General features: G+C 29.4%; 1 protein-coding gene across 1 annotated transcript; it reads left to right on the top strand.

The window, feature by feature from the left end:
• The first annotated feature begins 13,285 nt into the window (after positions 1 to 13,285).
• LOC107932685 (pyridoxal 5'-phosphate synthase-like subunit PDX1.2) lies at positions 13,286 to 14,704 on the top strand. The gene has a single exon (XM_016864743.2). It carries the CDS (start codon positions 13,545 to 13,547, stop codon positions 14,451 to 14,453), a length of 909 nt encoding a protein of 302 aa, XP_016720232.1. The 5' UTR covers positions 13,286 to 13,544; the 3' UTR covers positions 14,454 to 14,704.
• Positions 14,705 to 15,311: the final 607 nt, after the last annotated feature.

A 15,311-nucleotide genomic window follows, 5' to 3' on the forward strand; every position in this document is an offset into this window, starting at 1 on the left:
GTTATTACATCATAATTTTTTTATCATGTTTGGTAGTATAAATTATAATTACACAATTATATAATTTATATTTTTAAAAATATTAAATACTATAAAAAAAACTTAGTATGATAAAAACAATTTCTAAACAAGTAACAAAAATTAAAATCAATTCATCATATGTATTATGTTATTCTCAAAAACTAGTTGATAACATGATTACTAACAAAAATAAACATCGTATGCAATTTTATCTAATTGTTCTAAAGCATATTTGTTGGGTTATTCCCTCTTTAATAATCAACATATGCTTCTTATTATCATCTATTAGTTTTTAACCAAGCTCATCATCATCAGAATTTGAATCTATATCATTAAGACTATCAATATCTCATTTTTCTATGTACTCTACGAAGTATGAATTATCTCAATTCCACCTATGATTAAAGTTATGAAATATGCAACATGTTAGTGCTATCCAACATTTTTTTATGCTATACTAAGATGATGGTAATATAGGAAATATTTTTTTTAAACAACGAATATCTTCTCCACCATATTTCGAAGCTTTGAATGTTTCAAATTAAAGAGATCGCGAGCTGTCTATGGTGCTTGTACCTAGCACCATTCTCTCAAATGGTATCATACCTCATGATATGGTGCAAGAAAACTTTTTCTTTTGCATAATTAGCATCGAGTTTATAATATTTGGATTCACAGTTTAAATAGTTTATAGCTTTAATTATAAAAACTTATACAGACTTAATTTGGAGAAAAGCTTATGTTAGGTTATATCCCTTTTTATAATAAATAAATAAATTAAAAAATAATATAAAATTTATAATATATAACTTGTATGAAAAATATTTTATAAATTATCCAAAATTTTCATAACACTTTTTATAAATAATATATTTTTTTGTCATAATTTTATAAAGTTTTTTTTTATAAATAAGTTATGATAAAATAAATTATAATATTTTTTATGAATAAATATATTACTTTTATAATATATAGTATGGACACATAAATAAGTTTTGTCTATACTTAACCATATTTTTTTTATAAATAAATATACTATAACACTTTTATAAAAAAATACATATCTTGACCATAGCTTTAGAATGTTTTTAAGATTTAAATAATAAAAAATTTTGTTATAACTTTATAAAATATATAAATTATTTTTATAATATAATTTTTTTAAGATTTATAATATAATAATTTTTTTATAATCATCCTAAATACTCAATTATATTCATATTTATAATATAATTTTTATAACTTATATAAAAATAATTTTTAAAATTTAGATTTAAGTGTAATTACATAACTAATTAGCCTAATTCTCACATTCCCTTCAAAATTAAAAACTGTAATTGAACACCTCAATTACACCTAATATAATGGATATAGTAAGATGATTAGTGCGACTCAAATCCAGACTATATCTAAAATAGTGAAAACTATTACCATTTGGCCAAAACACAATATTCTCTTATACCAATTACAAATACGAAATGGGAATGTGGAGGACAGTAGATTTTATTACAAAAGTAGAAGTAAATGAAAAGTTTTTATAAGGAGAGGATGGTAAATGAAAATTAAAAAAAAAAGATTTCTAAACTATTTTTCGATGCCTTATTTAGGCTTCATCTGTCCCTATTTATAAGAGAATTCTTAAATTCTATTTTATTTTCTTTGAATCCCGCACAGTGTTTCTAATAAGGATGATATTAATAGTTATTTTCACGTAGCTTTCTTTTTGTCTTGTCATATCATTAATGGTTTCTTCCATGTTGCAATCTTTTTGTTTGTATATGGCCTTATCATTTAAGTAACCTCCAATCTTGAATGCTCATTTCTTTGTTGTTATTCTCCCACGTGGCTTCCTTGTTTGGCTTTATCCTTCTTGAATATTATTTAGATTCATTAACTCTATGTCACCTAGATGTAATGAATCTGTTGACAGTCTTGGTGGTGAGTTTCAAATCTCTCACGTGTTCTTGATTTCCTCTATTATGTGCGATGGAAAATCGTCTATCTCCATGTCAGCTATCTTTTTTAATAGTTGCACGGATTCTTCATCTCTGTCATCCTGGATATTTCCAGTATCATATGTCAATATTCTTCTTCCATCAGTCCAGAGTTTATAATTATTTTGCTGAAGTAAATATTTGGCTTTTGTCATTAAATCTATCACTGCTTGGATTTGATAATAATTGGGATTATTGTAACACTTGTCAATATAACGCCCCAAAATTTCTAATTTTGTTATTGTGAAAATATGACACAAATATCTGTCAGCTTCAGTGGTTAAGTGTTCTAGGTGTGTGTGTGAGGTCCCAAGTTCAAGCCTTACTTGGGCAGACTTTGGTATTTTTATAAATAAAACCTTAACCTTGTGCAAAGGGCTTAAGTTTAATTGTTGGTAAGTTTATATCAAAATGAGCCTGCTTGTCTGGTGGTTAAGTGGAGTGTTGGAGTGTTGGATGTCTTGTGTTTAATTCTCTGTGATTATTGTGGAGACAATATTTTTACTCCAATTTCGGAAAGAGTTGTGTTGGGGCAAAATTCTGAGTAGTTGTGTTTTAGTGGGTTAATAGGGAGTGATTTTAGGAGATAATTGGGGAGAGGTTATCAGAAAATAATTTGATTATCTTTTTGTTGCAAAAAAAAAAGAGTTTCGGTTTTCTCTCCAATTTCCCAAAATTTTTCTGACGTTTTCTTTTTCTTCTTTTTCTCTCCTCTGCTGATTCTTTCCCTTAGTTGCTGCCGAAATTTCCATTATTTTTCCCCTTTCGTTTCTTTCTTTTTTTTAATTGATTCGGTTGTTCATCGTTGGTTACGCGTATTCAGTAAGTAACGGTTTTGTCTATTGTTAATCGTTCTTGGTTAATCTCTAAAAGGGGGATTCCTTTTTGGTGTTTAGGAGTTAATCAAGGGGCTAGTGGTTTTGAATCAATGCTGTGATTGTGCGAAGTCGTGGTTACTCAAGAGAGGTAAGGGTTTTGTTAGGTTTTTAGTCGAGTTCCTTCCAAAATTGGTTGATTAAAAATGAATTAAGTGATTAATCTGGAGATATGTTGGTCGATTTTTAGCATCTGGAGGCTTAAGAGTGCTTACGCATCAGAAATGATACCAAGTGTGTACCCGAAACGCAGAAAAAAGGATTCGGTGAAAAGCTAAAATTGCTTGCTATCGAGCAATAAGAGAAATAAGAGAAAATGATGCAAAAAAAAATTGTAGAGAAAGGAAATAAGGGTGTTATAAACTTGGAAATCAATATTTTGCACTAAAATAGTTTTAGACAGCAGCAGTAGTCTAACTTTGAAAACTCGTCAAAAATAGTGGAAATTAAGTTAGAAGTTGAATAAAATATAAAATTAAATTTTATTGATTCTAGTTTTTCATAGAAGCAACATTGTAAGCAATGAAATTGTAAATTATGAGATATAATAAAGTTTGTGAGATATAATAAATGATTTCGGGTTCCCCTGTTCTGACTTTAGAAAATCATCAAAAATTGTAAAAAAAATAATTAGGGGCTTAAATTTATAATTTTAAATCTTTAATAAGTCTATTTTCAGGAGAAACAAACGGAAACATCATCCAAATTTTGTACTAAGAGATAAATAATTTTTAGTAAGGAAAGATTGAAGCTGTCAAATAGCAGAATAATGATAACTTTGAAGATTTTACTGTACTTATTTGATAAGCTATAAATTCTAAAAATTTTATGGTAGAAAGATATTTGAGTTTAATTTCGAAAACATCAAGCAGATCTTAATTTGAATTCTGTAGCTCAAGATATAAATAATTTAGTGACAATGACTCAAGTAGACAGTTTTGAATGAACATATAAGTAAATAGTGAAAACATATATGAATATTTAGCTAGCATGGGTTACATTAAAAATGAATCACACGGCCAAGGCCAATTTGGGCCGAGTGGGCCACACGGGCGTGTGGACCCATTTTTACCGTAATATTTCTAAGGTTGCACGGGTCTCCCAAGTCGACTGTGAACCTACTATAAGGTCGGTAAGCACTACTTAGACCCCTAAATCTGTGAAATTGACTGAATAATGTCTATACTAAGCATGATATTTGAACTGAATATATGTACTGAAATTGTATAATAGCATATCATCCATGGTATGTTGCATAGCATTGGGTTGGGGGTTGTTATTCGGAGAAAGTGTACTGAAAGGCTTTAAGCCTAATTTACTGGCAGCTCAGCTGCAAACAACTGTTTTGTCCCACATTCGGTACTACTTGGAGTGTAGGGATGGGTAGGTTGATTATATCCCCACATGGAGTGTAGGGTTGGACGGAGATGGTGTGTAGAGGCTGGTTGGGTAGGATTTTGCTAATGCATAACTGTTACTGCTACTGATACTGTGATGGGCTAAGACCCTACTGCATTTTTGACACTGTACTGAGATGGGTTAAGGCCCAAACTGTCACTAATATTGAAAAGGGCTTAGGCCCAAGACTGTTCAACTGTGCACTGTGAATACTGATTGTTTGTTTCTGCGGAATTACACACTAAGTTTACGTAAACTCACCCTTTTTGTTTAATGTGCACAGGTAATCCCCAAACTTAGACGGATCGGTGCGACGGAGGACTCAGCGGTGACCACAGTAATTTTTGGACTTCATGGTTTTCAATTTACGATTTATAATTTGATTATTATTGATTATTTGGGTTGTAATTTAAGGACCCTCTGGGACTTTGGTTTTAAATTTGAGTTTTTATTTATTTATTTTACTTTATGGATTTATACCTGCTAGTCGTAGGAAATTTGGTTTTCAAAAAGTTAAAGTATTTTCTAAACGTATGATCATTTAGACTGTTTTATTAAAGCTTCCGCAACAAGAGATGTTTCAAAACAAATGTTTTAAATAAATAAAGACGACTTCCTAAGTTCTAATAAAGGTTTACTAAAGATAATAACATGGAATGTTTTCATCGTAACAACGAGGTTTCAAAAACACTATCGTGTGACATTGTCAGGTACGGCCATAACGTTTAGGCTCGGTTTGGGGTGTTATAGTCAATTTTTTGTCAAGTGTCCTTTGTCGTCTTTGACTGCTGATAATTTGAGACTTCCAATCATTTTTTGAATAATCCAAATTTGATATGGCTGATAAAATTATTCTTTTTCAGCTATACCAATAAGACTACTTATTTCAAGATAAAAATAACAGTAAAAATCATCTTCATATATCGTGCATAATAATATAGATTTAATAAATGCAGGAAAATCTTTTAATAAATGAAAAGAGAAATTTTGCAATATTATTTATTTAACATAACCCCATTCAATACTGCTTATATCAAATGGTTCGTGATCAAGTCTAAATTTTATAGTAGGAAATTTTTCATCTAAATCATTAATAAAAACATAAGCTTGTAGAAAATATTCTTAAAAAACTTTTTGAAATTGAGCTTGTTGTTTGCAAATAGCTCCATTTATTTTTGTAAAAATTTCCACTGGTACAATTTTTCTAGCTTTATTATATAAACAATGCCTAAACATTTTATTCATAATAGGACTATTTATTCCTTTATTAATAAAATATTGATATATATCAAGAAATTTATTTATCTCCTTAATATCTAAATAACCTATTTCAAGCTCTTCCCAATCTCTATACAAAATAGATTTTAGTAATAAATCATGAGCTTCATTTTCTTTAGTTGTTTTTTCACCTTAAATTTGTGAAAGCTTAGTGAGAGCTCTTCTAAAATTAGCTCTTTGTTTAGAAATATGAGTTTTCCATATTTCATTAATAAAGTTATATAATTCAAATGGTAAGCCTGGATTATAAAAATCTTTTATTTCTTGAATTTGTTGTGTTTTCAACAAAATTTCTACTCTTTTTATTATTTCAGCGTAATTGGCTTGATATCCTAAGTTTGGATCTTAGGACCAAGGGAATTGACTTACTGTTTTTGGTGTAAAAGATAAATGAGTTCCAACTGGTTGTCTTACCATTGGATATGAAATATAATATCATTGATTAGGATAAAAAGATATTTGTGCAGGTAACGTCACAAATCCTTGTTTAGGATTTATTGTTTTTCCTTTGTTGGGTCTTTTATGAACAGTAGTCCATTCACCAACTTTTTCGAGAGGTTTGTTACCTCTATCCATAGGGCCTGTTAAGATAATCAACAATAACATTATCAGTTCCTTTTACATATAAAACTTTAAAATTAAAAGTACATAATTCATTGTACCATCTAATTCTCCTAGATACGGTTTCCAAACTTTTGTTAGTAATGAATTGTTTAACTGCCTGATTATTAGTTATTATAATAAATTTTTCAGGTACTAAATATATAAGAAAGTTTTTTATTCCCTTTTTTATTGCTAATAATTCTTTTTCATATATAACATAATTAATTTCATTTGGTTTAAATTTTCCTGAACTATATCCTCATATTAGTTCTTCATCATTTATTGTTTTAGCTTTTAAAATACATCTCCAATAATTTTGTGAGGCATCTGTTTCTAAAATTAATTTATCACATTGTTTAGGTAACTAAACTTTTGGAATATGATTTATTTCAGATTTTAGATTTTGTATAATTTCTGAGTTTTTTTTGACCAAATAAAAGGCTTATCATTTTTTTAATTTTTCATATAACTTACCTATTTTTTCAGATAAGTTAGAAAATAAATTTCTTCCATAATTAATTATTCCCAAAAATTGTTGAAGCTGCTTTTTATCTTCAATGTTTTCAGGAAATTCTTTTATTTTTACTATAATATGATCTTGTAGTTTAAGACCATCTGCAGATAATTTCAATCCTAAAAATTATATTTCTGTTTTTTCTAACTTTATTTTCTTAGGGCTTAATATGATTCCATGTTTTATAAACTCTTGAGAAATAATATTTAAATGTTTTCTGTGTTTCTCTAATGTATCTGAAAATATTAAAATATCATCTATATAAACTACACAATTTTTTTAAATTTATTAAATATAGAATCCATCCATTTTTGGAAGATTTGCGGTGCATTACATAATCCAAATGGTATTACTCTCCATTGATAGTGTCCATTGGGTGCACTAAAAGCTGTCAAAGATTTAGATTCTTCTGTTAGCATGATTTGCCAAAATCTCGATTTACAGTCAAATTTACTAAAATATTTTGTTTGTTTAGCTTGATTAATTAAAACATCCTTTCTTGGAATAAAATATCCATAAAAAATAATATTTTGATTTAGTCTTTTATAGTTAATAACCATTCTAGTTTTTCCTCTTTTTATTTCAGCATGATTTCTGACCATAAAAGCTGGACTAGAATGCGGACTATTAGTTTTTTCTATTAATCATTTTTTTAATAATTCTGTAATTAGTATATCAAATTCATCTATATCTTGTTTAGTATAGATCATTGGTTTAACTCTAATAATTTTATAGAGATTTTCTAATTTAATTTCACAATATCTAGGGCTGTTTTGCCATAATTTTAATGGTTCTTCACTAAAATTATTTTCTAAAATTTTAAACAACCAATAACCTGTTTCAAGTTGTTTAATCTGTTCTTTTCTTGGTGGTGTAAAATTTTTATCACACACAAATTTATGATTTTCTACTAATGGTATTTCTATAGAAGATTTTTCTGTAGATAACATAATTAAATTTTTATCAATAGAAAATGATAAATGCTGGTATATAAAATTATTTCCTAATAATATACCTCCATGCATTGGAAGAAAACATAATATTTTGGGTATCACAAATATTACATTATTTATATAGATTGGTACATTTCTAGCTTTATATTGGATTATGGTTTCATTACCATCTATTCCTATTGCTTTTATTGGATGTTTAATAAGTTCCCATTTTTCTACAGGAATGACATTCTTTCTGCAACTACTAGTTGTAACTCCTGTATCTAATAAAACATGCAAGGAATATGTTTTATATTCTCTAAATTGAAATGTAATTTCAATATATGTGTAATATTTCCTGTATTGAAATTTTGAAAATATAATTACATCACTTGTTCCAATTTTCATTTGTTGAATAATTGTTGAAGTTTGTATTTCTTCCATTCTAGTGTTTCTAGAATTTGTACTTGGTTCTGTAAGAAAAATAGAAATATGAACGATTTTCATTCCTATTGGTATATAATTTGTACTTATATTATCCTCTTCTTCCTCTATTGGAGTATTTAAGGGTAAAATTAAATTGTCATTTATATTTGTTCTAGCAATATTTTTAAAATACCATTCTAGTGTTTCTAGAATTTCTACTTGGTTATGTAAGAAAAATAGAAATATGAACGATTTTCATTCCTATTGGTATATAATTTGTACTTATATTATCCTCTTCTTCCTCTATTGGAGTATTTAAGGGTAAAATTAAATTGTCATTTATATTTGTTTTAGCAATATTTTTAAAATATAATTTATCTCCAGACGACATATATTTTATAGTACTTACAGGTTAAGAAGTACTTGCACTACTTATCTTTTCTATCATCCAGTCTTTTGGTATTGATAGATCTCTTAAATGTAATAATTTTGATTGTATTTCAGTAGTAAATTTATTAGGTTCAAAGAGCTCAATAATTTTATTATTAATCTCTTTGATTTCTACTTCTACTGTATTTGTATGTTCATTAATAGGAGTCTAATTTATTACTAGATCTTCTGCTAAATCATTAATTTTAGAGTTTTTTTGTTTGAATTCTGATACGAGCCAAGGAGGTGACACTCAAAGGGTTGTCTTTCCTAGTGGTCCAATCACTAGAAGCAAGGCACGACAATTAAAATCAAAGATGAATGCTTTTGTCCAAGACTTTGTTGCGACAAATTTAATTCATCATGTTCATGACATTGATAAATATGGGAATGCAATTCACTGGACCAATCTTGGAATAGTAAAAACCCATAAATTGGTGGATTAATTTTTTATGTATCTTATTATTATTATTTACTTAATTCTCATTGGTTGGGACACATCATTTATGAGTTAAGTAATTTTATTGGTTAGGTTATTATTTATTTATTTTCTTAGATAATTTTAAAGAGTTTTATTAGGATTCAATTACTCTTTAAAGAGTTTTTATTAGGATTCAATTACTCTTGTAATTTGCCTACAAATAGGCTTGTTTTCTACACATTGAAAGAAGAATAAAAAGAAGAGTATTTGTTTTCTTTCAAATTTGTGTGAGGCAAATTTTTTTAGAGTAGAGTGATTCTTCTCTTGCTATTTAGTTTGGAGTTTGTTACTTTCGAGGGTATTTCGGAGTTGCAAATATTCAAATTTCTTTCCCGTTTATCGGTGTTTCTAGAGGTTCTTCTTCTAGGGGTTTCGTAGGGAGCCACTCAATCATTGGCGTTTTTGGTTACAAGTTAACCAAGGGTTCCATAGGGCAAATCTACCCTTTTTATTTATTTATTATTTAACTAATTTTATTCTCGTTTTATTTCTAATTTGTGTTTCTCTTGTGTCTATATCCGGGATTCCGCATCAGTTGGTATCAGTTTCAGGCCAGTCGGTGTTATTTTTGAAGCTAAAATCAAATCCGAAACGAGTCAAAATACCAAAAACACTTTTCATCGGTTTTGTCGATTTTTAAAAAAAAAAGTTTGTGTTTATTCTCCTCTTATTCTTTAAATAAAAGTAAAAAAAGGAAAAAAAACAGCAAAAACAGCAAAAAAAAGCAAAAAGCGCAAAAGAAAAAAAGAAAAAAAAAAGCAAAAAGCGCAAAAAAAAAAGTTGCCTACCATTCATACGTAGGTTTCTTCTTTTCCTATTATTGTTATTATTTTTATTTTATTTTTCCCAAAATTGAATTTTTTCCCCCTTCTTTTCTTGACTCAAGTATAATTAAAGCTTCAATTTTTGAAAATCTTAAGACACCAAACGTTTCCGATTTTTTGTTTTCCTTTAAATTGGGTAGAGTTTTCTTAAGTTTTCTTCTTATTAAAGCTTTTCTTTGACTCTAGAGTTAGGGATCGTTGCAGGTCTACGTTTTTTTTTCTCTTACGCTTTCTAACACATTGTTTCTTCTTGTGTTAGCAGATATTAAAGGCACGCACAATTCCTTCATCCGTGTAGCCTCCATTACAAATTGCATCGTCAAGTTTATTGGCCTCTTAAAGCAATTAGGATCTTCATTGTTTCTTTGAAGTTTGCACCTCCATTATTTGATCTTGATTAGTAACCCTCTCCAAACATATTTACAAGTTTTGAATCATTCAGAGAGTTATTCTTTTAAGAGCTAATGAGTGAGGTTATTATTATTATTTTCTTGTTCCTGTTTGTGTGATTTTTTCACAGATACCATGCCGATCACTAGATCCCAAACTAGTAAAAATGAAGAGGATGAGCAAAAAAGAGATAACGATCCTTTGGTCGAGTTGTTACAAAAAGAGATGAAAAAGTTGCAAACTCAAGTCGAACATCGCATGACCCAGATGATACAAGAGCAAAGGGAGTATCTCGATACAAAACTTACAACTCAAGAGAGATACATTGCCGATAATTACAAGAAGTTGAACGAAGCCTTTATAAGCCGATCAAATTCGCGCGATCGAACTTTTAAACGAAGGGAGGACCATGTTTTTGATGATGACTTTGAGTCCGAGTATGTACCTAGAGAAAGGGTGGAACGAAACAATGACACCCCCAAACCAAAATTTCCTTCTTTCTCAGGGAAGAATGATCCTGATGCTTACCTTGATTGGGAGGAAAAGATGGAAGCAATCTTTGCTTGTTACAATTACTCTGATGAGAAAAAGGTAACATACGCTGTCGCTGAGTTCATTAATTATGCACTAACATGGTGGAATCAATTATGTAAAAACAGGATTCTTTATAGAGAGCAACCTGTTACTACTTGGGTTGAAATGAAACGCATCTTACGAAAACGGTTTGTTCCACCATACTATTATCGAGAACTCCATCAAAGACTCCAACATCATTAATTTCAGAGTTTTTTTGTTTGAATTCTTAGACATAAACACTCTTCTATTAGAGGATCTGTAATAGTATAAAGTAATTTGGTTTAACTTTAAATCCTATTACACTTGTATGTAAGTTTGATTGAATTCCTCCAATAAGTACTTTTATTGGATTTTCAAATCTTTTATCTAGCAAAACTGCTATTATCAGTATATCACGACCTTTTCCAAAGAAAGCTCTAATAGTTATCATTACTATTCCTAAATGTATATATCTAACTTGAGGATATTTTTTTTAATCCTCTTAATTTTAAATAATGAGATTTCTGTTAATCCTCCTCTAGTATCTTTAGCTACTGTGTTACCTCTTATTTTTTCTCTCTGTCTTTGACTCTATATTTTAAATTTAGATATTTTATATATTTCTTCTTTAGAAATATGATTTTTATTTATTTATTATATCATTTCATCAAAAAAGTTTTTTTCTTCTCCAATTAAATTTCCTAATTTTATATCTTACTATTCATTTTTAGGAATTTGTTCTAATTGATTATTAGAACAACTTCCTGTATTAAACATAAATATATATTTTTCTTCATCTGTATCATAATCTGTTTATGATATTAATTCATATAATATTTCTTCAGGATTTATTTCCTCTTCTAAGTATATTTCTAAGTATTGTTCTTCAAGTGTTATAATCATTTTCTTTGCACTTTTCCCTTTATTAGGACAATTTGGTGCTATGTGACATTCTTCTTTACATATAAAACATTTACATATTTGTTTTTTAGGTTTTTTAGAAGTTTTTCTTCTAATAGATTTTTTCTTTTTATTATAACCCGTATATTTTCTATTTTCTGGTTTCCATCTAACTAGTTTATACCTTCTATTTTTCTTTTGATATCTTTTATATGTGTTAGGACGTATTGGTTTACATCCAAATTCCCATTCATTTTTCTAAATTTTTTGTACAATGTTTAGTACTTAATTTATGCTTAGCTTGTTTAGAAGCTTTACTTTGTAAATAATATAAAGTTATTCTTTCTTTTGCAAAATTTATTCTATTTCCTATACAGTCTATATTTTCTAATGGTACACCAGCTATTGTACTATGCTTTTCTAAAAAAGAAACATATTTTTTTATATATATCTCATCCCACGATGGTGGTAATTTATGAAAATATTAGTTTTTCTAAAATTCTATATTTTCATTTTTTAGTTTTTGATATTCATGAATAAATTTTTTAAAGAATTCTTCTAAATATCTAATATCACATAATTTGATTTTTGACAATTTATAACTAGATATACTACATTGATCTTTTTTATCAAAATAGTCACAAAATTCTGTTTTTAGAATAAAAGTTAATCCTTTTAAAAGATCTTTGGGAGTTCTTATCTGGTTGATTAACTACCCTTTTTGTTTTTTTCCTTTATTAGATTATTCCCATCTTCTTAGAAATTATAGAATATAACCCTGAAATGTTCCAACAAAATAGTTAAAAAAAATTTTTGACCACATATTGTTGTTGTTTACAACAATAGTCATAGATTATGCCCAGTCATCTATGGTTTTTTCTTAGTCTGCTATAGGAATATTAGTTAAATCTAAATATATTCCTCATTGAGCAACATTTCTTTTATTTAAATCATCTACTCTATGTGGAACTGGTTGAGTAGATGATTCTCTTAGATTTTCAGTTTTTATTTCATTTGTAGCTATATTTTCTGTTTTATTACCAAAAATTCTAGTTGTATTTTTAACTTTTTCAAAATTTTTATTAAAAGATCTCAGATAATCATCATTTTAGAGATCTGACTCTATTTTTCTTTTTTCATAAGGATCTGTTTGATCATTATTCATATGTTCTGGTATTTCTATATTTTAGTCATCTGTTGAAGTATTTTCTTGATCATATCTATAACTTGTAACTTTTAGTTCTTCTAAGTTTATAGAATTTTCAAAATTATTAGAACTACTACTGTATATAGTGCTATAGTTTAACATATAATGATAGTTAAATAAAGTAAATAAATCTTTATGTTTTTCATAAAGTTGTTCTATTAATTTTAAATATTCAATTCTTTCATTTTTATTAGAACTCTTAGTGATTTTATACTTCCAATGTTCTATAAGTTGTTTATAAGATTGGAAATCATATATTTTTATTGATGAGTATATTTTCTTTTATATTTTTTAGGTTTTTTTATTTCTTTTATTAGTAAAAGATAATTGTTCTAAAGAAGTATTTTATTCTTCAGACAAAATTAATATTATATTATTATTTTCGTAATATAAAGATTCTAAATATATCTTTTGTTGTATATTTTTATTAATAAAAATTTGTTCTCATTTATTATTAACATTAGATAATATTTGTTTAGATTCATTGTTGTTTAAATGTTATTGTGTGAATTTCTTTACCACCGACTAAAATGAAAACCCATACCTTTGACTCTTCATGAAACTTCTCGAACTAACCAAACACCTCCACCCAGCCTTTCTTTCATTCCCTCCCTACCTTCCAATCGACAATCATCGATCTCCGAGCCTCGAAACTAACCAATCCGAAATACACTCCCGCTTTTTCCATTGAAGCAAATCCACAAGCATCTGGCAGCCATGGCAGAAGACGGAGTCGTAACACTCTACAACAACACGGCCATAACCGACACCAAGAAAAACCCAGTCTCGATCAAAGTGGGCCTGACACAAATGCTCCGTGGCGGAGCCATTCTCGAAGTTTCCAACACCAACCAAGCCAAAATCGCCGAAGAAGCAGGCGCCTGTTGTTTAGTCATCATTGAACCCAACCGCCAAGGCATTTCACGCATGCCGGATCCTGCTCTCATCAAACAAATAAAGCGCGCCGTTTCGATCCCCATCATGTCTCGTTCCCGCATCGGCCATTTCGTCGAAGCCCAGATACTCGAACGAGTCGGGGTCGATTACATTGACGAAAACGAGGTTTTAGCCATAGCTGATGAATTCAATTTTATTAACAAGCATAATTTTAGGTGCCCTTTTGTTTGCGGCTGCAGGAACCTCGGCGAAGCGTTAAGGAGAGTTAGAGAAGGAGCTGCAATGATTAGAACGCAAGGTGACTTGTCAGGCACTGGTAACATCGTCGAAACAGTTAAAAACGTCAGGTGTGTGATGGGTGAAATTAGGATCTTAAATAACATGGATGAAGATGAAGTTTTTGCATTTTCGAAGAAAATTGCCGCACCTTATGATTTGGTTGCTCAGACTAAGCAAATGGGTAGACTGCCAGTGGTACATTTTGCTGCTGGGGGAATCGTGACTCCGGCAGATGCTGCACTGATGATGCAGTTAGGGTGTGATGGTGTCTTTGTTGGGTCAGAAGTGTTTGATAACTGCTCGGATTCGTATAAGCGTGTTCGTGGGATTGTAGAGGCAGTTAGGCATTATAACGATCCTCATGTTTTGGTCGAGAATAGTTGCGGATTGGAAGGGGAGATGGCGGGGCTTAATGTTTCCGAGGAAAGTATGGAACAGGTTGGAGAATAAGGAGCTTGATCAAGTAGTGCATCTTCTCTTTGCTTCTTCTTGTAGTTGGGAATATGAGTCCTTTCCCCCCTTTGCTTTGTTATTGTTTACTTGTTCTAGTTTTGATAAGGTATACTGTATTTTGTTTGCCAAGTTAATAGGAATATGAACCAGAATAAGTTGGTCGATTATTCTGTTACCATAATTTTGTATGTTGAACTCTTTGAGGCTATATATAATGCAGGAATGAACTAGAATAAATTGATTGATCAGTCTGCCAAGTGTTTAAATTACCTTTATTTTATTTTCTCACTACTTAAATTTTCTATGAGATTGGTTCAGTGGTTAGTTGCTACTGAGTAATTACAGGTCCATAGAGAACTGAACTGATTTGTGTGATTAAACGTTTGTTCCTTTTTCCCCAAGGTTAACAGGATAGAATGTATGTTCTGTGTGTCGTATATTTGTTTATCATCTCTTTCTTTAGTTCTTGCAAATTAAAATTTCTGAGCTATATAGAGAAGAATAGGACCTATGATATTGGCTCGGTGTGTTTACTAGTACCGTTCCATTCGGAGTAGGACCGTGTGGTTGTGAAGGAAAGCCACACAGCTGTTGCTTATCAGGGCACTGAGTGGCTTATTATTTGACCCCTATTGCCAATACAACTAACCATTGTTAATTAGTTGCCGTCACCTGGTCAACTTTTTCCCCCTTAAATGCAAATGATGCACACTAATGTCTTCGAAGAGATGCATCCTGTAGTTTTGCTGCAATTTGGAATATGATTTTGGAAGTCGTTCTATATTAGATTTTTAATTGTACGTGTAACCCATTAATACATCATATTATCAGCATTTGTAAAATGATGTTTGAATC

This window comes from Gossypium hirsutum, chromosome D10, assembly GCF_007990345.1.
Source record: "Gossypium hirsutum isolate 1008001.06 chromosome D10, Gossypium_hirsutum_v2.1, whole genome shotgun sequence".
NCBI lineage: Eukaryota > Viridiplantae > Streptophyta > Magnoliopsida > Malvales > Malvaceae > Gossypium > Gossypium hirsutum.

What these genes read in the sequence shown, in the direction of transcription:
- LOC107932685 (XM_016864743.2), top strand. Translation starts at nt 13,545, where the DNA reads ATGGCAGAAGACGGAGTCGTAACACTCTACAACAACACGGCCATAACC.